This window comes from Corythoichthys intestinalis, chromosome 16 (assembly GCF_030265065.1).
Source record: "Corythoichthys intestinalis isolate RoL2023-P3 chromosome 16, ASM3026506v1, whole genome shotgun sequence".
Taxonomy (NCBI): Eukaryota; Metazoa; Chordata; class Actinopteri; order Syngnathiformes; family Syngnathidae; genus Corythoichthys; species Corythoichthys intestinalis.
Window position 1 is genome coordinate 44,696,076 of NC_080410.1, and position 25,500 is coordinate 44,721,575.

Here is a 25,500-nt window from a genome sequence, read left to right on the forward strand (position 1 = left end):
ACAGGGAAGATACGTAGCGAGAAATTGAAGCAACTTGAAGTTAGTTTAATGATACAGCAGCAGTGTTTCACAAGAGCCCGAAAGTCGAAAGCTTAGCCACAAAGGCTAGTTGCGAGATAGTTGAAATTATTAATTAAAAAATAAGAATAATAAAGCAAATGTGACACACATAATGGCTCGCTAAAATTTGCTTAAATATATTGTTCAACATAAAGGATGTCAGCCAAGGTCGGCCCCCCACATGTTAACCACACCAAATCTGGCCCCCTTTGCAAAAAGTTTGGACACCCCTGGGCTAAAGCCTTAAAATCCCTCTCTCAACCATTAGAAATATCGTGGGAGGCAATGTGGGGAAGAACAGTAGTGGTTGATCTTTTCCTTAACACCCTATGTTACTTCCCAACGCAGAGAAGATATATCAATTAGTGCCACTACGCACAGTAATGGTTGCGCTTCCCATCATGCATTTGGCCAGAACAGTTAAATGGCTACAGTATCATTTACTGAAAGCTCAACAAATACACTACATGGCAATATTTAGTCAAAATATACAAAGTCACATGTATCCTTTAAGAATTACAAGTCTTTCTATCCATGGATCCCTCTCACAGAAAGAATGTTAATAATGTAAATGCCATCTTGAGGATTTATTGTCATAATAAACAAATACAGTACTTATGTACTGTATGTTGAATGTATATATTCGTCTGAGTTTTATTCATTTTTTTCTTAATGCATTGCCAAAATGTATTATTGGAATTGAATCGGGAGTAAAAAAACATGATCGGAACAACCCTATCGAATCCTATCCTTTGTCAGACCGGGAAGTGTGCAGTGACAATCTTCCCAAAGACAGCAGCAGAGGCTGCGGGGGCCGTTTAGTGGGCGGTCATCATCTACTAATGGGAAACACACTTCTCTCCACCGCTGGACAGCTTTTCCCTCTCTTCCACAGCAAAGAATATCAGCATGATTCAGGAAAACATGATTTAAAAGCCTCCTCTCACTCACTCGTTTTTGTGAACGGAGGCAACGGTATAACTCGAGTGTCAAACCTGAGTATATATTAGAATTAAATCACACTAATAAGCCTGGAGACACAGAGTGACAAGATAATTACAGACTAATGGGACCCGGAATATTTACAATCAGCCCAAATGCCTGTCGTCTGGCAACTCTCTTTGGAACTGTCAACGTGGCTCCCATGCAATTCTCGCGCTGATACTTAATCGCAGGGCGTCCACTCATCCCCTCGCATTGCATCCATATGTTTGCCATGAATGCCCTGCACTGTTTCCACTTAAGGCACGCAGACCCTGCCAGCCTTCCTCACGTCTTCATCAGAAAGATCAGCTACTGGGGCTTTACCCTCCAGAGAAACGTGCCAAAAATGGAATTGGGATGTCCCGAAATACTGTGAAGGCTCCTGTTCAGGGAACAAATCCCAGATGTTAGATCAAGACGAATTTGATTTGATAAATGACAAAACAAAACTGATTTTTCCATATGTTAACGAAAGCACCGCAGCTGCTCCTGTTTTTTCAAGTCCAAATGTCCAAAAACACAACAGCTTTGTGCAACTACCTTAACCGCATTACGACGTCCTCAGCTGCCACGTCCTTTTACGAATCGTCATCTTAGCTTAGTCTGCTTTAACTTAAAAACCCTAACCACAAAAGACAAGCGATGTTAAATGGAAGAAGGACAGACGTAGCTCGAAAGGTAGAAGAAAGAGACTTCTCCCCCCATTTTTCCTTCAGTGGCAAGTTCACACAAAAAGGTCTTTCTAATCCCTGGCGTGCTGAGCGCATACCTGTGGGATGAAACCAAAACCCTCTGTGAATTATATTAAATATCCTGTGCCAAACACTCTACATACTTCGAAGCATGTGTGTTTTTTTAAAAAACGACATTAGGTTTTGTACTCAAAGGACATTTCAAATAGAATCCCAGATACTGGGAACTCAGCAAAACTTGAAATCAACTAGTGGTGACAAAGGAGACTTCTGGACAATTGAGCCTCCGAGTGACTATTTTTGAAAACAAAAACAAAAACAAAAAAACAAGCTCAGAGGGTAATAATTAGGGCTGTCAAAATTATCGCGTTAACAGGCTGTAATTATTTTTTAAAATTAATCACGTTAAAATATTTGACGCAATTAACGCACATGCCCCACTCAAACATTAAAATGACAGCACAGCGAAATGTGTACTTGTTCTGTTTTTCAGAGTTTTGTCGCCCTCTGCTGGCACTTGGGTGTGACTGATTTTATAGGCTTCAGCACCCATGAGCATTGTGTAAGTAATTATTGGCATTAACAATGGCGAGCTACTAGTTTATTTTTTGATTGAAAATTTTACTAATTTTTATTAAAACGAAAACATTAAGAGGGGTTTTAATATAAAATTTCTATAACTTGTACTAACATGGGTTTCAACACCATGAGCATTGTGTAATGATTGACATCAATAATGGCGAGCTACTAGTTAATTTTTTTGTTTGAAAAATTAAGAAGGGTTATAATATAAAATTTATATAACTTGTACTAACATTTATCTTTTAAGAACTACAAGTCTTTCTATCCATGGATCGCTTTAACAGAATGTTAATAATGGTAATGCCATCTTGTTGATTTATTGTTATAATAAACAAATACAGTACTTATGTACCGTATGTTGAATGTATATATCCATCTTGTGTCTCATCTTTCCATTCCAACAATAATTTACAGAAAAATATGGCATATTTTATAGATGGTTTGAATTGTGATTAATTATGATTAATCACGATTAATTAATTTTTAAGCTGTAATTAACTCGATTAAAAATTTTAATTGTTTGACACCCCTAGTAATAATTTGACATTAAAGTGCCTATGACAGCAAAAAGCATCTTTATTTCATATTTTCCGTTGTATTTTATGCTCCTGAATGAAATGGACCGCTTGGATGTATTTGGCAGTATGTAGCAGTGATGACGTTAATTTATTATAGTTTCCTTCACTTAATAATTTCAATTTTTAGACAGGGTGATGAGAAATATTGTCGGCACAACACTTCCAGGCATTTTCAAGGTCTTTATGCTCTAACTTTGAAAACACGACAGTAAAATCCAAGCATTTCCAAGGATTTCTACGACCCGTACGAACCCCGGACAGAAGATGATCTAGCGGTGCAACGGTTTGCAGTTCAAAGCCGAACCGTACGGTTCGCCCAGTACGGTTCAATACGCTTTTATGAGCCGCGCCTTTTCGGTTTTGCAGTCAATGCATTCCGAACGCTTGTGGAATGAATTGATCGAGCTCTGTGTGCCTGTGTGTGACGTGAAGCGCCGCTGTGGAGAAATTCTCGCACCGCAAGTAAATGTCGGATCGCTGTCAAGCACCGGTGTAATAGAAGCCGAGTAACGCCCTCTCTCGCTTACAAGCGAAGTGAAAGTGAAACAAGAAAGAAAACAAATAGCAATGGCGAGCGGAGGAGTGGAGAGACCAAATTTTGAGGAAGCACCGGCTTCTTTCAAATCTGCGGTGAGGCAACATTTTGGTTTCCCCGTGGATTACAATGCGGAGGGAGAAGAAATATTGAAGAAAAAAAATTGCAAGCATTGCTCAGCACTTGTTCCCCATGCTAATGGCAACACTTTTATAACATGACTCCGGCACCTCAGCCGGCATCACCCACAGATATCACTTTCTATGGGCAGAACAACCCCGAAGATGACACCAGTGAAAAGACACGGCGGGCTTTGTTAATTTATTACCAACGCTTGACCCGCGTTACATTGTTCCCTCGCAGACATAGTATTTCCCCAACAACGTAATCCCCGACATTTATGAAATGGCACGCAAAGTCATTGAAGATGATTTCGCTAAAGCACATAGTTTCGCCCTGACCACTGATAGTTGGACGTCCCGTGCGTGTACGCCGTATGTTACGTTCAAAATCTGCACGTTTTTCGTGCATTACGTTTTTTTTTTTCATCCGTTCGGATTTGGTCACCGTTTCTGCAACGAGACAATGTTCGTTAAGACTTTGGTTGAATGACGCGAGAAAAGTCAGACATGGAGAGGGAAGCCTGTTTGTTGAGACAGACGCTGTCGTAAACGCGATGCTAGGCTAGGTGGCTCCAATATTTCCTAACTGTAGCCGACAGCATACAATCTACGCCTAGATATCTCATGCATATACAGTAGAACTACATGCGAAATGACAGACTCGGTAGCGTTAGTAAACAGCTGGCATTTTAGAGCAGTAAACTTCTCAGAAAGGCTCTGTTGTAGTAAACCTTCCGAGCGAATCTGAGCAACTTTTTATCTAGAATATTCCTAAATCGGCAAAATCTTGACTTGAGTCTATCTTTAAAGGATGAAACGGTTTTAAAATGTTCAAATGTCGAAAGTAGACAGAAGGGAACTCATGCAAAAACGGGAGCAATTTTATCAACTTTTAACGGTTGATTCACAACATTAAATGACCTCCAAACATAGCAAAGGTTACTATGTTTTGTTGTTTTTTTTAATGGAAAAAAAACATCACCAGTTACTTTGCCAAGTAACTTTTTTACTACTGTGTATTTCAGTAGTCAGTCATTAAACTAGCCAAAGAGCTAAGAGGCATTTCAACAGTCGAAAATGTTTACATTTTAAGTGTTTATTTCATTTTTTAAAAAGCAAAATAAAGGCAGTTTAAAAAAAAAAAAAAAAAGCGAAACGCAAACCGAAACCGAACCCGTGATCCCAAAACCGAGATTCAAACTGAACCGTGGGCTAACTGAACCGTTGCACCCCTGAGATGAACTGCCATGTGGATGTTGACATTCACCTGAGCATTGTAATTTTGGTCTTTCTCTTTTCTCGACACATTTAGCAGCACTCAACGACACATTGATGTCTATGTTGGACGAAAGAAAACAGAATACGGGTCAAACTATGGTCCAAATGTTGTGCGTTTTGACTTTTTGTGTGCTTTTGGTTAGCCACGCTGCAGCTGCACCTAATCCCCACAGGAAAGCCTTCATCTGGGACTGATTTTCACAGATCGAAGAAAGGAGCGAGTGTTCCCTGCCTTTTCTCGATCCGTTTGATTAAAGGGGAGGGAGCCTGACTAAATTACACTCGATGACTGGGCTGTGCACTCGGGCACGACCCTGCTAGAAAAACACACAGAAATAGAATACAAGGAGAGGGCGTGCATCGCACCTGGCGTGCTCCGCGAAAAAGCTTTTTCCTTCAGTTAACATCGCAGTCTGTCAGCACTGCCGGCCACAGAGGGCAGAGTCTTTGCGTAACTCATGACAGGTTTGAGAAAATAATTGTACTGACCTATTCTTTGAAAATGGTTCATAATAAGGACTATTGTACATAATATGTCTGTTGTCGTCACTGTTCGTACAGACTCACCTGGCTTCTGTGCAGAAATAGAGAAAATTCATTCAGTGACTGTGATAAGTTACCTGTCTCTATATTTACCCTCTGATTGACTAGACCAATTTTTGCCCAGATTTAGCGCGGAGAGTTGACAACTCATCCAGCATCCAGAACAGGGAAAACCGCTATAGAAAATGGCTTGATGGCCATTTGTATTTGGGTTCATGCACAGACTTCATCATGATATTGACGGGACACGGGGGGCGGGGCCGACTAATAGGCGTTGTTGGCTGCATTGTTGGCTCGGCCGTTAAAGCTGACCAAGTGGAATCACAGACAAAGAGCTTTTTTCCTGAAAATTCTTTTGAATAAATGCTTAAATCCCTGAATTCTTTAGATATGGGTGTAAAACAGTCTCGATTCTTGGTTAAAAGCAGAAAAATGTTCAGTTAGCATTTATTATACATAAATATGTCAAAGTACGATGCTGGTCTGTCAGTCAATGTGGCGGCCGCCATATGTAAACAGAGCTTTTCCGGTGAAAATTCTTGTGTATAAATGCTTAAATCCCTGAATTTCTTATGGATATGGCTGTAAAAAAAGTCTCGATTCTTGGTTAAAAGCAATTAAAAAAAAACAAACAAACGTGCAGTTAGCATTTATTTTACGTAAATATGTCGAAGTATGATGCTAGTCTGTCAAACAATGTGGTGGCCGCCATATGTAAACAGAGCTTTTCCTGTGAAAATTCTTGTGAATAAATTCTTAAATCCCTGAATTCTTTATAGATATTGACGTAAAAATATCTCAATTCTAGTTTAAAAGCAAAAAAACAAACAAACAAAAAAACGTAAAGTTAGCATTTTTTTTTTAACGTAAATATGTCAAAGTACGATGCTAGTCTGTCAGTCAATGTGGCGGCTGCCATATGTAAACAGAACTTTTCCGGTGAAAATTCTCGCGAATAAATGCTTAAATCCCTGAATTCTTTAGATATGGATGTAAAACAGTCTAGATTCTTGGTTAAAAGCAAAAAACAAACAAACATGCAGTTAGCATTTATTTTACGTAAATATGTCGAAGTATGATGCTAGTCTGTCAAACAATGTGGCGGCCGCCATATGTAAACAGCTTTTCCGGTGAAAATTCTTGTGAATAAATGCTTAAATCCCTGAATTCTTTATAGATATTGACGTAAAAATATCTCAATTCTAGTTTAAAAGCAAAAAAACAAACAAAAAAACCCCGTAAAGTTAGCATTTTTTTTTTAACGTAAATATGTCAAAGTACGATGCTAGTCTGTCAGTCAATGTGGCGGCTGCCATATGTAAACAGAACTTTTCCGGTGAAAATTCTTGCGAATAAATGCTTAAATCCCTGAATTCTTTAGATATGGATGTAAAACAGTCTAGATTCTTGGTTAAAAGCAAAAAAACAAACAAACATGCAGTTAGCATTTATTTTACATAAATATGTCAAAGTACGATGCTGGTCTGTCAGTCAATGTGGCGGCCGCCATATGTAAACAGAGCTTTTCCGGTGAAAATTCTTGTGAATAAATGCTTAAATCCCTGAATTATATATAGCTATGAATGTAAAACAGTTAATTCTTGGTTAAAAGCAAAACAAAAAACAAAACAAAAAAAACGTGCAGTTTGCATTTATTTTACGTAGATATGTCGAAGTACGATGCTAGTCTGTCAGTCAATGTGGCGGCCGCCATATGTAAACAGAACTTTTCCAGTGAGAATTCTTGCGAATAAATGCTTAAATCCCTGAATTTTTTTTAAAGATATGATGTAAAACAGTCTCGATTCTTGGTTAAAAGCCAAAAAAACGTGCGGTTAGCATTTATTTTACGTAGATATGTCGAAGTACGATGCTAGTCTGTCAGTCAATGTGGCGGCCGCCGTATGTAAACAGAGCTTTTCCGGTACAAAATTCTTGTGAATAAATGCTTAAATCCCTGAATTCTTTATAGATATGGACGTAAAGACTCGATTCTTGGTTAAAAGAATCTTTCTATCTTGATTGCTGTCGATAGCAGTCAGCGAGTTAAATTGTTACAGATATTCACTGTTTTCTATTAGGCCCTAAAAGTGCAGTTTCTGTTACGAAATCAAACACTATTCAGCTGCCGATGTAAACACATCCCGGCCGCTGTCTTTATTTCAATCTTCAACCCCCTTGCAAAATAACATTACCCCTTCATTATTCTTCATTCAAAATGATTTCACCCACAGCCCAATTCTTCTGGAGCACAGGGCCTCTTGAAGTTTGCGGCAATCCAAGAAAAACACTCCTACCAAAAACCGTGGACGGGCAACGCTAACTTGATAAAAGCCAGCCCGCTGCTCCAATTACACCCCATGTTTACCGCAGCCCTTTTAATTAGGAACAGGCCAGAAAAGGAAAAAAAGGACAAATCTCTCTTTATGCCTTCTTCGGGCCTAAAAATGACAAGGAGGAAATGGTCCACGGTGTACGTTTGACTTCAAGCTTCCTCACAGCACAACGGTACGGTTCAATTTTATGGAGCGCGGAGATAACTGGAAACAAAGTCTCCTTTTCATGGCCGCGTATTGCGACGCATGCTCTGAGGCGACGCTCAACACAAACACAATTACCCAAGAGAAAACCCACCATGATAACACAGCGTTTAAAAGAATGAATGCCTAACTGGCCAAAGGGAACCCGAGGACACGCTGGTGCGGCGGGGGAGCCGTATGAATGAAGGCAGTGTATGGCGGCTGTCATACGGGACAGATTGTACCCACAGATAAAGAGGAGATTATATGCTATATGATATTCTATTATTGAACGTTGAGATATCTTAAGAGCTTTGGAAAATTTGATTACTACAAGTGACAGTGCGATAATTAATTAAAGAATAGCATTTATTACCATTCTTGGGATAACAAACAGTCCATTTTCCGTTGTGCTTGTCCGCTTTAGAGGACATTTAAATCGGTCGGAACGCTGTATGGTAGCAGTGAGATCTTGGAGTTAAGAAAAGAAACTATGTGAAGTTGCCCCCCATCAGCTGAAGTGGGTGGAGTAGCCAAAAATTTTACTCAAGTAAGAGTAGCGTTACTTCAAAATAATATAACTCAAGTAAAAGTAGTCATCCAAAAAATGTACTCAAGTACAAGTAAAAAAAAGTATTTAAAGAATACTCAAGTAATGACTAACATTATGACTAACTTCTTACATTTTTGTTTGATTTTTCTATTTAACAATGGTATTACATAACCATATTAAGCCAAATAAATACAAAAGAAAAGGGAAAAAAAGTCATGGAATTCCGCTGAGAGAAAAAAAAATTATAGAAATGAAGCACTATTCGTCCAAAGAGCATGAGTGCCCTCTAGTGGAGAAAATAGTTCCTAGTTTGAATCGTGAATAGTTCCTTCATTATGGCTATTATGAAATTAAAAGAATCTTATCTTCGGTTTCCCGTGGTCAATCGGCGCCACATAAAAACTGGGAGAGAGGTTTAATTTCGCAATTTCGAGTCAGGGCAGCGCTCTATGTCAAATACTAAATTTTTTATGGTACTTTAAAGTTGCACCGATACCATTTTTTTGGCCCCAATACCTGGCTGTGTAGTATCGGCCAATAGCGATACCATACCAATATCAATTTGTTTGAAATTTCCATATATATATATATATATATATATATATATATATATATATATATACAGATTCATGGCACATAAAATCCAGCTGTGGCCATCCACAGCTGTGTCTTGACACTCAGTGATACATGCTACATGGAGTTTTTGGATCGAAACAAGGTCAGTACACGATAATATCTTGTTAAACTCATGGCGTCTGTAATTCTGCTCTCACCTCCAGATAGGGTTTTGCTGTTTTTATTTTTTAAAGCCCTCCAGTACAAAATTTTTCTTCCCCTAGAAAATTGAGATTTTAAGCTTTCCAATGATGTATCACACGTGCATATCGGACAATTTTGAAAGTTGGCTAAATTGGGGGTCTCAGAGCGGAACTTCAAGACACCTGAGTGTAACACAGACAAGGTTGAAAAAGCAGTTTGTGCTCTTGCAACTCTCTGTAAAATAAAATGCTGGATTATAAGCCAAAAGAACTTGTGTTTGATAGAACGATATATCTATATGCTGCCATAGCCCCCAAACTATTTTTAATTTGTCCGTTTTACCCTGGACACCGCCATTTACAGACGTCGCGCAACCGCTTTTGTTTCAACCAAGCCATATAAAGAATGTAAGTAATTATTATTATTCAAAATGTCTCTTAGAATCAATAATTGATGTCTAATATTTAGTTTGAAAAAATAAAAATAAAAAATTTTTTTTAAAAAATTATTCACTTGCATATTTTAAACTTTTAAACAAATTAGGACACAATGAAAAAAACAAAGTGCCTGTAAATAAGTCACGGATATCTACCTCATAACTATCGCTTAATTGATTTTTTTTGTTACTGTTGCATTTTTCCCAATATTTTAGATGATAAATAATCGCTCCAAACAAAGAAAATTTATAAAATAAATATATTACCACGTTTCACCCATAAAATCATCCAAAAATCCGGCCGTGGCCATTCACAGCTGTGTCTTGACACTCGGTGATACATGCTATATGGAGTTTTTGGATCGAAAAGAGGTCAGTACGCGATAATATCTCGTTAAAATCATGGCGTCTTTAATTATGCTCTCGTGTGCTCTCACCTCCAGTTAGGGTTTTGCTGTTTAATTTTTATTTATTAATTTTTTTTAAATGCCCTCGTGTTCAAAATTTTTCTTCCACCAGAAAATTGAGATTTTAAGCTTCCAACACATGCATATAGGACAATTTTGAAATTTGGCCAAATCGGGGGTCTCAGAGCGAAACTTCAAGTCACCAGAGTGTTTTCCGCCATATACAAAGTGAATCCAGTAGAATGTTTTCTTGCATACCTGGTATGGGTGAAAATAGTTAAATAAACCTTTGGCTCTCAAAGGCCAAAATAGTGCGAAATTCGTGAAGTTAAAACTTGTATAATACTAGCCCAACAGTAAGAAAATAAAAATACAATGAATTAACTGAATACACTTCTTTAAACCCTGAGTTTTGGCACTCAAAGGCCAAACTGCAACTTTCATGACATTATAAGTAATAATAATTGACCACAGCATCCTGTCTCTCTATTAGCCTCCCTCTCTGTGCACCAACAGCGACACACACTTAGCCACTTAGCTTAGCTTACTTCTACAGCACTTTTGAATATGCTTACAACCCGTCCTTTGAAATAAGGAATCGTTCCGAATTGGGAATTGAAAGTTGCGTTCCGTATTGAACCTTTACGGAATATTTATGAATAGATACATTTCTATGCATTTTAAGAGTCTCGGGGGTGTCCCTTTTTTTCCTTGCCTGTACGGCTTTGGGTGGGAGGGGGGCGGGGGGTGTCCCTTATTTCTATCTCTGAAAGACGGGAACCCTACTTTGGAAACAGGTCTCAAATTACTGCGGCATTTCTTTAAGTAAACGACAATAAAAGCAAAGTAGACGAAGTGAACTGACCAGGGATTGTTGCTCCAGTCCAGCTCCCTTCCTCTGGACAGCAGTCCTGCTGTTGAAGCCTAAAACTCTTTGTGTTCGTTCACATGTTTCATTTTCAAAAGTTTGATCAGGTTCGAGGTAGTGAAACTGGCCGATTTAACTCCACCTCTCGAAACTTTCAGGCCGCAAATCTTGGATGCAGCCATTGATTTTACTCGACGGAATTTCTATGCTGAAATATTTCCAGACCGCCGCCATTTCTCCTCGTTTGTTTTACCTCCATATGAAAAAGCTGCCCCGGCATTGGTTAAGAGCGGCTATTGGCCCGCTCTCTTTGGTCTGGAGCAGGCCAATAGCGATAGCTTCTTGACATGCAAAGTGATCACTCTCATAAGTTCATTTTTCTCAAAAGTTACGAAAGTAACGGACTACATGTAGCACGTTACTACCCACCTCTGCCCGTCAGATGGCAAATTTATACTAAAATGATGTCAATCGTTTGTGCTTGTTTGCGCTTCTATTGCTTTTTACATATTTATAATTCTTTTATAGGTCAATCTGAGGTCAACCAGGCCTCCATTTTGATTAAAAATTGTGTCAATCGTTTGTGCTTTGTTTGAGCTGGTTTGTGCTGCAAAAAATGTTTGTGGTAGATTTAATTGATTAGTTGTTGCAGCCTTAAAATACTGTTCATCAGGGGTCTCAAACTTTATGGGGTTGGGGGGCACTGGTGTATGTATTTATTCTTTTAAACGACAATTTTAAGATATTTTTAAAGGATTATTTATATGTATTTCTTTGCACATGGAAAAATGTGTGGGCCAACCTTTTAATTTATGTGTTTATAATCAGGGGTGCACATATTTTTTTTGCCCAGGTTCTCAGAGGAGGACCTGGAGATGTGACTTGGTCCTCATTGAGCTTGAGAGCCGACCCGCCTGATGCGATAAAATTATGACATGCTTTACTTAGAGCTAATTAACTTTAATTAATTATATTAACAATTAATGCTTGATTAACATCAACTGGCACAACAAAATTGCCATTACTTTGAAGTGAAATGTAAAGAAATAAACATCAAAGCTCCAATTCAAAATAAAGGGCATTATGCGACTCCCACATGAACTCCAAGCCTTTGTAAAAGTGGGATGTCCTCCTCATAAGACCTCATTGAACGTGCATGTTTCGCTTTGTAAAATGCGAGCAAAAACGGGTTTGTCAGTGCATGGCGCTGTTCATTACCTTTATTCCGCCACTTGTCCATAGCGCGAGTGGGGTCTTGTCTGACATCGATAGTTTGCTTAAATGCCACATGCTCTCTGTTTTTTTCATGCTTTTCAAAGTTTGGATGGCTGAAATTCTTTGACCCTACATAAAATGCGCTGCTCTTATCAGCGACATTGGGATTCTCACGGCACATTTTGTACCGCATTTCCGTGCGAGCATCATTTGCTTCTAGCAATGGTACCTCCTTCAGCCACTTTTCAGCAAAAGTCCTTTTTTTCGGTAGCTCCGGTGACGTCTCTGTTGTCTGTCTGTCTTTTGACGGGGGTGGGGGAACACGGAAATAATTACTCAGTGGGGCCTGCCTCTTCGACATTTTGAGAAGGTATTTTCTCGTGTCCGCCGCAAATACAGTGGTCAGCCATCGGTACGCAAAAGCGTATGTGAGCCGTTGAGGGCCAGCGCGTTTGTCTACGTCCAGTACGCATGCGCGCATGCGGACCACTTATGTGCACCCCTGTTTATAATTATTTTTTCATTTACTGGAATTTTTGTCATTTTATAGATTGTATTAACAGAGTCAAGGTCAAATAACAACAACACAATACGACAAAAAGATTAAAAAATAATAATAATAAAGAGTAAAATAAAGAAATTAAATCAATACATAAAATTTAAACAATAAAAAGTGAACAACGGTGATACAGCACTGGGTCTCCTCTCGGCATTATTTTATCAGGTTTTTGTTGTTGTTTTTTCTGCATTGCCCGTGGCAATATACACGCAAGCCACACTAATATCACAGTTTGATGTCAAAATATTGTCCCGCGGGCCTCAACTGCCCCCGAGCCGCAATTTTGACACCCCAGGTGTTAGCACAAATGTAGTTCCTTATGAAGCATTTTTATTCTAGTTGTTGTTATTTGTTGTAACACCTGATTTCCCCCTTTAGGGATGGTTAAAGACTTCAGATCTTACCTGACATGTACTGTACATTAAAACCGGACCGACACGTTAAATCCTCCCTTAAAAGCTGACTGGTTGTTTACAAGTTTAATTTCTCCATCATATCAATAAAATGCAATGGCTCTATAAACAGAATACTTTTCAGAACGCGACGTTTTCAAATTCCTCGGCAGTTGAAATTCTATGTCCCTCGGCAGCCGCATAAAGATAAATAAACGCAGCGACTGCAGAAGCGCGAGCGGTGAGGTGTCAATGTGCCTGCTGCGGTTGCTTCACCCCGTCACAGTGGTTATGTATAGAAGGATGCGTTCAGAAGACAGGCAGGAATGTGGACGTGCTGTCATAGCTACTGGAGGTCCACATTTCTATCTTAGCGCAGGGAGAAACCTCAGTGTGACGAGAACCGTACATACAAGCGCTAAGTACAGCCAAGACATTTAATAGCGAGGCGTCACGACGGTGACTTATGACAAAGGACCACCATGGGTTGCACACTGGTGTACTACTCACCCACTGCAAGTGCCAAAGGTCTGCGAGCTCAAGGAAGAAGTCAAGTTCCTGCTGTCCCAAAGCCTCAACTCCCTGTTACGCATCTTAAAACAGAATAGAATGCATTTACTTGAGCAGCAGATATCAAGTAAGAGATAATTTACTGGAAACCGAGACTGAGAACTTTTTTGTTTTTAAAATAGATAGCTAGCCTCAAATCTATATGTAAATTGTTCATTTTATATTCATATTACTAATCTACAACCTCCCCATACTATACCCTGAAATTTGGATTTTGGCCTGTTGCATTTATGAATAAATACAGTGCTGGCCAAAAGTATTAGCACCCCTGCAATTCTGTCAGATAATGCTCAATTTCTCCCAGAAAATGTATGTAATTATAGTAATTTTATATTAAAACTAGGGCTGTCAAAATTATCGCGTTAACGGGCGGTAATTAATTTTTTAAAAATTGATCACGTTAAAATATTTGACGCAATTAACGCACATGTCCCGCTCAGACAGATTTAAATGACAGAAGAGTGAAATGCCCACTTGTTAATTGTGTTTTATGGAGTTTTGCCGCCCTCTGCTGGCGCTTGGGTGCAACTGATTTTATAGGCTTCAGCACCCATGAGCATTGTGTAAGTAATTATTGACATCAACAATGGCGGGCTATTAGTTTATTTTTTGATTGAACATTTTACAAATTTTATTATAACGAAAACATTAAGAGGGGTTTTAATATAAAATTTCTATAACTTGTACTAACATTTCTCTTTTAAGAACTACAAGTCTTTCTATCCATGGATCACTTTAACAGAATGTTAATAATGTTAATGCCATCTTGTTGATTTATTGTTATAATAAACAAATACAGTCCTTATGTACCATATGTTGAATGTATATATCCATCTTGATTTATCTTTCCATTCCAACAATTTATTTTACAGAATATATATATATAATTTACAGAAAAAATATGGCATATTTCATAGATGGTTTGAATTAATTGCGATTAATTAATTTTTAAGCTGTAATTAACTCGATTAAAAATTTTAATCGTTCGACAGCCCTAATTAAAAGCCCTGTTAATGTTTTCGTTTTAATAAAATTTGTAAAACTTTCCAATCAAAAAGTAAACTAATAGCACGCCATTGTTGACATCGCCGAGCGGGACATCACTTGGGCTCCCTGCCGTTCTTCCACAGTGTCTTTATTATGTAAGGTAGTGATTGAAATACACCACAAGGTGTCAAGGGCGAGTTTTAAATTAATTAGAGATCTAGTCAACGAGTGCGTTTTACCCCTCGACTGACGCCATAGTTTCCGGTATCCTTGTACCTTACGTTCATTTGAGTGTTGACTTCACAACGTAAGAGACCTCTGAAAGTTTGTATATTGTGACTAAATATTTGTATGTAGTGTATTTGTTGAGCTAAACGAAATGTTTGAATAGAGTTTGACCAAAGTCTGAGTAAGTTCTATGTGTATTTTGCATAGCTATTTTGATTGGGAATGCCAGTTCTCTTTGCATCGAGCGCTTTTCTTTTTGTGAACACTATTTTTTTTTGAGAGATAGGAATATTATTTTTGTTGTGCTTGCACTAAATCAGTGGTCTCAAACCATATTGGGCATAGTGGGTGCAGGATTTCACTCAAACAAAAAAAAAACACACCTTTTCACCAATCTGGTATTTTATAACTGTAATCAGTTGATTGCAGTCAGGTGCTGCTTGTTTTAGTAGAAACCATATTGGTTAAAAGGTCTGTGGTTGATCGGTATGAACAAAAATCAGGACCCATAGCGGCCCTCGAGGACCGGTTTGGAGACCCCTGCACTAAATGATACTGTAGCGACTTAACTGTTCCGCCCAAATGCATGATGGGAAGTTGGGCAACCATGACTGTCAGTGGTGGCTGCAAATGGTATATGTTCTGCGTTGTGTTCAATGATGCGTGTTAAGAAAAACTTGCTTGCCAAAATAGTTACGTTTGTTGTGAAAGAGTTGCCAAAGCTTATGCCAATGAACGGCGCGGTCCAATGATGCCTTTGTCCACTGGCATTTCTCTGCCTCTTAACTCTAAATGTGCAAAAAAAAAAAAAAAAACGGTGTCATTGTAATCTGTTTGAGGTAATGCGTGAGTGGGTCATTCGGCGCATGCGTTAAATGCGTCATATATTTTAACGTGAATAATTTAAAAAATTAATTAGTGCCCGTTAACGCGATAAATTTGACAGCACTACTGCAAACAACCACTTCTGGTGAGTTTCTTACAATGCTCTGCTGGAATTTTAGAACATTCTTCTTTGGCCAACTGCTCCAGGTCTCTGTGCTTTGAAGGGTGCCTTCTCCAAACTGACATTTTCAGATCTCTCCACAGGTGTTCTGTGGGATTCAGGTCTGGACTCATTGATGGCCACTTTAAAAGTCTCCAGTGCTTTCTCTCAAACCATTTTCTAGTGCTTTTTGAAGTGTATGTTGGGTCATTGTCCTGCTGGAAGACCCATGACCTCTGAGGGAGACCCAGCTTTCTCACACTGGGCCCGACATTATGCTGCAAAATTTATTGGTAGTCTTCAGACTTCATAATGCCATGCACACGGTCAAGCAGTCCAGTGCCAGAGGCAGCAAAGCAACCCCAAAACATCAAGGAACCTCCGCCATGTTTGACTGTGGGGACAGTGTTCTTTTCTTTATAGGCCTCATTTTTTTCCTGTAAACTCCATGTTAAGGCCTTTTCCAAAAAAACTCTACCTTTGTCTCATCTGACCAGAGAGTGTTCTTCCAAAACAATTTTGACAAACTCCAGCCTGGCTTTGTCTCTGGGTCAGAAGTTGGGTCTTCCTGGGTATCCTACCATACAGTCCCTTTTTATTCAGATGCTAACAGATAGTACGGGTTGGCACTGTTGTACCCTCGGACAGCAGGAGAGCTTGAACTTCTTTGAATGTTAGTCTAGGTTCTTTATCCAACATCCGCACAATCTTTCGTTGAAATCTCTCGTAAATTTTTCTTTTTCGTCCACATCTACAGAGGTTAGCCACAGTGCCATGGGCTTGACACTTATTGATGACACTGCGCACGGTAAACACAGGAACATTCAGGTCTTTGGAGATGGACTTGTAGCCTTGAGATTGCCCATGCTTCCTCACAATTTTGCTTCTCAAGTCCTCAGACAGTTCTTTGGTCTTCTTTCTCTTCATGAGGCACATGATTTTTCCAAGGAAGCCAATACTTTTTTTCCGGCCCATTTTTGGAGTTTTGTGGAAAATGATTATGATTTATTTATTTTTTTCCCATTCTGTTTTGTGTTTTTACATTGCGAGCAAAACAAATGAAGATATTACTACCAAAGCATTTGTAATTGCAACCATTTTCTGGGAGAAATTGAGCATTATCTGACCGAACTGCAGGCATGCCAATACTTTTGGCCAGCAGTGTAGACGTTCAATCCGTTTGAAGTGTGAGGGATGGCAGCGAATGAACATTCGTTCATTCGCTGCCATCCCTCCCACTTCAAATGGATTGGACGTCTACTAGCTATAAGCTCATTCCAATTAATTCCATTCCAATGTGCGCCTTATAGTGCGGAAAATACGGTACTTAATGGAATAAGACAAAAATTATTTTATTGTTTGGCCTCACTCAGACACATTTTTCGAAATAGATTCGTTGGATTGTCTCATTTCCCACACACTGCAGACAAAAAATGTATTTGTACACAAGCTATTTGTGATGAGACGTAAATCAAATCAATTCGGACAATGCATTGGAGCCGCGTGAACTTTAAAAAGTAAAAATAAGCTCCTTCTTACCCTATCAAAGCTTGTGATCAGCAGAAAGTCTTCCTTGGCCCACAGAGTGCAAGAATCTTTGTCGTTCTGAAGGCAGGAGGCGCTCTGTGGGACAGACAATGCCAACTTGTCATTTTTTGAAATCTTGACAGCGACTCGTGCCGCTGAGTGATAAGCAGACGAGAGAGGTGCCTCTTTGAGATGTCTGTCTCGGAACAAAAATGAACTTGTCAAATGAAAGGAGAGCTTGTTTTTTTGTTGTTGTTGTTTTAGCAGACAAGATCTACACCGCCTGGTGTGCAGCTTAGATCAGGGGTTCCCAACCTATTCCACTAAGGCACACTGTGGGTGCAGGATTTCATTCTTACCAAACAAGATGACAACACTTTTTCCCCAATCTGGTGTTTTACAAGTGCAATCAGTTGATTGCAGTCAGGTGTGGCTTGTTTTAGCAGAAGCCTCATTGGTTCAACTGTCTCTGCTGGATCGGCTGGAACAAAAACCAGGACCCACAGTGTGCCTTGAGGACTGGGTTGAAAACCCCTGGCTTAGATTACCTACCTGTGACGTTCCGTCTGTGTGCCCTAATTGTCCACTGTCTTAGGTATGTTGTCAAAACATACAGTATAAATCTATTTGAACGACAGTTTTCAAACACAAATGACACGTTTGGTACGAAGTAATGAGTAAAATACAGCAGTAATGAAACGAGCGAATGTAACGACAAAATATTGCCCCATGGCCCTCAATGGGTCCTCGGGCCGCTAGTTTGAGATTCCTACTCTAAACATTCCATAGATGAGTGAGATACTCTGATTTTTCATGATTCAATTCTAAAACTATGATTGATAGACGTGTAGATGGATATCGATAGATAGGTGTATACATAGACGTATAGCTCGAGCTATATACAGTATGTACCGTAATTTTCGGACTATAAGCCGCTACTTTTTTCCTTCACTTTGAATCCTGCGACTTATAGTCCAATGCAGCTTATTTGTTGATTTATTTGGGTTAATAGGTTACACTTTATTTGACAGCGACATCATAAGACCATCATCATTGTGACATGACACTATCATGGGCCTTACTGAATGCTTATGACAGATGTCATTAGGTGTCATCCGGCAAATCATGTCACTAACTCATTTTATGTCCAGCTCGGTTATTTTACATGCATTCAAGTGAGCTAATTTGAGCATTCATTAATGCTCATGACAGTGTCATGTCATAATTATGATTGTCTAATGACTGTCTTATGGTGCCACTGTCAAATAAAGTGGTACCAAAATACCATAACTAGTAATCAATGAAACAACTTGAACAGTAACTGAAGGAATAATTAGCACAGAACATGAATTTTGATTGTTATTTAAATTTGTAGTGCTGCAATGCATGCTAGGAGGCATGTTGGACAACATCAGTTCTGACAACAGGTGGCAGCAGAGGTTGAATGTCTTCCCCAAGGGAGCAATAATGACCAAATTAAGCTTCTTGAAGCAATGAAGGTTTGCATCCAACTGGTTCAAAGCTTCATGGCGGTTCTTTTGGTGTAAATATCCCATAATACAGTAAGGACAGCTGCGGCTTATAGTCCGGTGCGGCTTATCTATGAACAAATGTTGTTGTTGTGTCAAAATTGGTGGGCGGCGTCCTATAGTCAAGTGCGCCTTATAGTGCAAAAATGTAGTGTGTTATTATTACATTATTACTGTTATTAGTTTTTCTCCACTTGCTGTTGTATTTCCCTATTACTGCTCAAAATAAATAAATCAAATCTATAGATGGATGTATATATGTATAGATGTTAGAGCTGGGAATCTTTGGCCACCTAACGATTCGATTATGATTCAGAGGCTCCGATTCAATTATAAAACGATTATTGATGCACCCCTTCTCCTTTTTTTTTTTTTTTTTTTTTAAATGTTTTGTACATTAGTTCCAAAATTGTTCAAAAATCATCTCAGGCTAAACCAAACTACTATTTCAGTATCAAGTTAACAGTAAACAAATATACGAAAATAACAGTAAATAAAAAACTCCAGTCCCAATTCTGTATCAGCAGCTTTAAACTACATTCAATTAATTTAATGTTGTGAATCAACTGTTACAGTTGTTAAAATTGCTCCCGTTATTCCACAATTTCCCTTCTGTCTACTTTTGTCAAAGTTTTAAAACTTTTTCATCATTTAAAGATAGATTCAAGACAAGATTCTGCCAATTTAGGAGTATTTTAGATAAAAAGTTAGTTAGGTTCGCTACAACAGAGCCTTCTAGCGAGGTCTACTGCTTTAAGATGGCGGCTGTTTACTTACGCCGGAAAGTCTGTCATTTCGCATCTCTGTTCAATAATACATGTTCTAACACCGACGTCGTCTGTCAATTTGCATCTATTTCTACATACATATGATATCTACTGTAGCCGTATGTTTGTAGCAACTAGCAACTGGGCGTTGTTTGTAGCAGTTGTCAGCCGCAGTCAGGTATGATTGTTTTTTTTTAATCTAGCGGCATGAGTTGAACATGATATTTACTCTCGGTCCGTTCCTCATTGCGTCCCAAAGACCGCACTAACTGTGTTTTACTTCCGCTTTACCTGGTATAATTCAATAATCGGAATTTATATATTTGTGAATCGTTCTTGAATCTTCCAAGGTCGAATCGCGAATAATCTAAGAATCGGAAATTTCGCACACCTCTAATAGATGTATAGATAGATAGATGTATAGATAGATAGATGTATAGATAGATGTATAGATAGATGTATAGATAGATGTATAGATAGATGTATAGACAGACAGACAGACAGACACATGTATAAATATAGACAGATGTAAAGATAGATGTAAAGATAGATCTAGATAGATGTATAGATAGCTAGAGACCGATAAATGTATAGATCTGGGTGTGGTGTGGCTCAGTGGTAGACTAGTTGCCCCCAACCCAGAGGTTGTGAGTTCGATTCTCCGCCCAGATGGAGCAAGATACTGAACCCCACGTTGCTCCTGGTGCTGCGTCACCAGTTGGTGGATGGCAATGTAGTGTAAAGCGCTTGAAAGGTGGAAAACCGCTATACAAGTATTACACCATAACATAACATTAACTTAACATAAAGATATGTATTATATAGACATATATAGATAGCTAGATCGATGTACACTCCCCGGCCACTTTATTAGGTACAGCATGCTAGTAACGGGTTGGACTCCCTTTTGCCTTCAGAACTGCCTCAATTCTTCGTGGCATGGATTCAACAAGGTGGCGTTCCAACGATGCTCAATTGGTACCAAGGGGCCCAAAGAGTGCCAAGAAAATATTCCCCACACCATTACACCACCACCACAAGCCTGAACCATTGATACAAGGCAGGATGGATCCATGCTTTCATGTTGTTGACGCCAAATTCTGACCCTACCATCCGAATGTCGCAGCAGAAATCGAGACTCGTCAGACCAGGCAACGTTTTTCCAATCTTCTATTGTCCAATTTCGATGAGCTTGTGCAAATTGTAGCCTCAGTTTCCTGTTCTTAGCTGAAAGGAGTGGCACCCGGCGTGGTCTTCTGCTGCTGTAGCCCATCTGCCTCAAAGTTCGACGTACTGTGCGTTCAGACATGCTCTTCTGTCTACCTTGGTTTAACGGATGGTTATTTGAGTCACTGTTGCCTTTCTATCAACTCGAACCAGTCTGGCCATTCTCCTCTGACCTCTGGCATCAACAAGGCATTTCCCCCACAGAACTGCCGCTCACTGGGTATTTTTTCTTTTTCGGACCATTCTCTGTAAACCCTATGTTAGGGTTCGTGGATGGGAGAGGATCCCAAAGCAGACAACAGGACGACAGGCTGTGGAGGGGCAGAGGCCTTAACACCCTAGAGATGGTTGTGCGTGAAAATCCCAGTAGATCAGCAGTTTCTGAAATACTCAGACCAGCCCTTCTGGCACGAACAACCATGCCACGTTCAAAGTCACTCAAATCACCTTTCTTCCCCATACTGATGCTCGGTATGAACTGCAGAAGATTGTTTTAAACCATGTCTACATGCCTAAATGCACTGAGTTGCCGCCATGTGATTGGCTGATTAGAAATTAAGTGTTAACGAGCACTTGGACAGGTACTGTATACCTAAATAAAGTGGCCGGTGAGTGTATAGCTATATCTACATATATAGCGAGAGCAAGATAACTAGCAATCTCTATAGAGATAACCCAAATAGCTAACTAGATAGCATAACTACTAGGGATGTCCCGATCGCAAATTTTTGCACCCAGGTCTGAGTCTACTGATTTTGACAATCTGCCGATACAGAGTCCCGATCTGATGCTAAAACACAACAAAAGTACCAAAACTGTTATAGTACTGCCCCGTTCACAGTACTTCTTCTTCCACTTTTTCCAAGAGTGTTGCAGAGTATAAACATTCATTTTTGTTTCTTTTGGCAATGCCATTGTGCACAAATGACAGGTGCCATTATATTAGATTTGAAGGCAGGAGTGTGGCTAGACATCAGGAGCTTATTAACGCTCCCCCAAAGTCTGTCGCCTAGTTTTTACGATGCTAATAAATGGCAGCACAAGGAGGGATATTGTGAAAATAAAAGGGCCAGAGTGTGAGATGCCAAGTTGCCCCTCTGAAAATGAGAATAGAACAGGGCACTGCGCCTAATATGCGCCAAGGTTCAAGTCTGTGTGAGGCTTGGAAAACTAATCAGCCATCCATTTTTTTTTTTTTTATAGCACTTATCTCATTAGAGTGGCGGGTGAGCAGGAACCTAAACCAGATTTACTTTACGGCCAAATGTGAGCCATTCTACTGAAACCAGAGACTTTTTGTAGTTTCAAAATGAGATGTGATGCCATAAAGCATCCTTAGAAAAAAAAAAAAAAAAAGAAGAATAAACTCTCACCTCAGAAACTCAGCGTTAGCATCCTAAACTTTTATTGGAAGCTACTTTTCTCAAGCAGATCCATCACAAGTGTTGAGAAAACTGATAAATACCACAGGCCTATTTTTGAGCTGCTTTCAAACATGTTTACATATATCAGCTGCTTAATACAATAACCCCAGGGTAGCGGTACCATGATTCCATTAGTCATCAAACTGATCCAAGGAAGACGTTTTCGGCTTGTGGGAAGAAGCCAAACGTACCTAAGCGGTCTGATGATTTCATACTATGTTAATGAGATGCTTCCTTGCTTCTTGCCTCTACAATGAACACAAATGAGTACTTGGGCAGAAGACAATGGTTTCTCTTGTGGTCCGCCGACTGTGTGTTTATCGGCCTCGCAGTTGGTTTCAAACTAGATTTACTGTACTAAACAGAGACTTCAAGCTACGACACATGTTGGTGGCAAATCCCAGTCCGAAAGTGAAATCTGTGGTTTTGGCTTTTTTGTTTAATACCAATGTTCGAACTAGCAACAACTGAGTATTTTACAGATCTCAAAATTAACAAAGCGCTGACGGAGTTACTGATGATTCCAGGCTGGAACAAACATTCGAGATCATTTTTTACCCTGCAGGCCGCCGCTGTGGCTCGTTCGACTAAGTCGTGCTCATTTTGATGAGAGCATGTGCTGTATCAGATGAAACACTTGTAGAGATCCACATTATCCACAGTATACACCCTCGGTCAAATCTTTTGAGACACTATCTTTGTCATGTCACATGCACTTTATTAATGTCTATTGAAATATTATCGCCATTCATGAATAACTGAAGTGTACAGTTTTGGTCAAAAGTTTACATACACTTGTGAAGAACATAATGTCATGGCTCTCTTGAGTTTCCAGTTATTTCTACAACTCTGATTTTTCTCCGATAGAGTGATTGGAACAGATACTTCTTTGTCACAAAAAACTTTCATGAAGTTTGGTTCTTTTATGACTTTATTATGGGTGAACAGAAAAAAAGTGATCAAATCTGCTGGGTCAAAAATATACATACAGCAGCGCGAATATTTGGTAACATGTCCCTTGGCCATTTTCACTTCAATTAGGCGCTTTTGGTAGCCATCCACAAGCTTCTGGCAAGCTTCTGGTTGAATCTTTGACCACTCCTCTTGACAGAATTGGTGCAGTTCAGTTAAATTTGATGGCTTTCTGACATGTACTTGTTTCTTCAGCATTGTCCACAAGTTCTCAATGGGGTTTAAGTCAGGAATTTGGGAAGGCCATTCGAAAACCTTAATTCTAGCCTGATTTAGCCATTCCATTACAACTTTTGATGTGTGCTTGGGGTCATTGTCCTGTTGGAACACCCAACTGTGCCCAAGACCCAATCTTCGGGCTGATGAAGTTAGGTTATCTTGAAGAATTTGAAGGTAATCCTTCTTCTTCATTATCCCATTTACTCTCTGTAAAGCACCAGTTCCATTGGTAGCAAAACAGCCCCACAGCATAATACTACCACCACGGTGCTTGACGGTAGGCATGGTGTACTTGGGGTTAAAGGCCTCACCTTTTCTCCTCCAAACATATTGCTGGGCATTGTGGCCAAACAGCTCGATTTTTGTTTCGTCTGACCACAGAACTTTCCTCCAGAAGGTCTTATCTTTGTCCATGTGATCAGCAGCAAACTTCAGTCGAGCCTTAAGGTGCCGCTTTTGGAGCAAGGGCTTCCTTCTTGCACGGCAGCCTCTCAGTCCATGGAGATGCAAAACACGCTTGACTGTGGACACTGACACCTGTGTTCCAGCAGCTTCTAATTCTTGGCAGATCTGCTTTTTGGTGATTCTCGGTTGAATCTTCACCCTCCTGACAAATTTTCTCCAGCAGCAGGTGATAGCTTGCATTTTCTTCCTGATCGTGGCAGTGACAAAACAGGGCCATGCACTTTATACTTACAAACAATTGTTTGCACTGTTGCTCTTGGGACCTGCAGCTGCTTTGAAATAGCTCCAAGTGACTTTCCTGACTTGTTCAAGTCAATGATTCGCTTTTTCAGATCCATGTATGTATATTTTGGACCCAGCAGATTTGATCATTTTTTCTGTTAACCCATAATAAAGTCATAAACGAACCAAACTTCATGAATGTTTTTTGTGACAAAGAAGTATCTGTTCCAATCACTCTATCGGAGAAAAATCAGAGTTGTAGAAATAACTGGAAACTCAAGAGAGCCATGACATTATATTCTTCACAAGTATATGTAAACTTTTGACCACAACTGTAAATCCTACATTATTTTAACAATGAGCTGCCCACACTTAAATCAGACAAATAAGACGAACCGCAGTTGCTCGAAAATTGAACTGCTTTTAAATTGACCATGCACTAAATTATGCATATTGCCACTTGCATATTTCGAACAAGTCTGGTTTGTCTATCGTTGTCAATGGCAACCAAAGAGTAAATTAACGAAATAGCCTTTAAGTTGTTAGAACAGTAGAAGAGTTGTTGATAACGGTCTTACTCTGCTACTTTGGGCTACAATAGAGTCATAACATTTGTCATCTTCTTCATTAGATTTTATTTATTTTTTTTTTTGCTAGAAATGCCGACAGTGGCTCTATCAGTTTCACAAATGAGATGTCGCAACAATAATCACATGACGAAACAATATAGTCATATGACCACAATCTGGCAAGTCGAAAGTCCTATGATTACGCCGGCCTGATCAATCACTTGGCGTCTTTAAAGCCCTGTAAAAATTTAACCAATTGACATTATTCGAAAGCGCCGATTTCAACATCTCCCTCAGTTATTAAATGCCATTGATAGACCACGGAAAACCGGAGATATGATAGTTTTAAATTCATGGTAGAATTTTCTTTTAAAACCCACCAGAGGGCACTCATGCTGTTTAGACGGGACATGTGATGTTGGAGGGGAACGTTTTTATTTTTCTAGTTGGAATTTGATTATTTTTGTGGATTTCTCGGTCTAATATGACGATGTAATAGGTTACAGTACAATATAATAATAACAGCTTAAATACAGTCTGGGCCAAAAGTATTGGCACCCCTACAATTCTGTCAGATAATGCTCAATTTGTCCCGGAAAATGATTGCAATTAAAATGCTTTGGTAGTAATATATTCATCTATTTTGCTGGCAAAAATACAAAAGAGAATTTAAAAAAAAAAAAAAAACATTATCATTTTATACAAAACTCCATAAAGTGGCCAGACA

The 25,500-nt window shown here is 39.3% G+C and overlaps 1 protein-coding gene across 2 annotated transcripts in view; it reads right to left on the reverse strand.

Annotated features, from left to right (window-relative positions):
• LOC130904304 (mitochondrial import inner membrane translocase subunit TIM16-like) overlaps nucleotides 1-25,500 on the reverse strand; it is a 285,942-nt gene that overhangs the window by 200,262 nt on the left and 60,180 nt on the right. For both annotated transcript variants that reach the window (XM_057816981.1, XM_057816977.1), the window contains exons 8-9: nucleotides 17,392-17,475; nucleotides 13,593-13,675 (exon numbers count right to left, since the gene is read on the reverse strand). In XM_057816981.1, coding sequence (XP_057672964.1) covers nucleotides 13,593-13,675; nucleotides 17,392-17,475 — 167 coding nt within the window. The remainder of the gene's footprint in view (nucleotides 1-13,592; nucleotides 13,676-17,391; nucleotides 17,476-25,500) is intronic.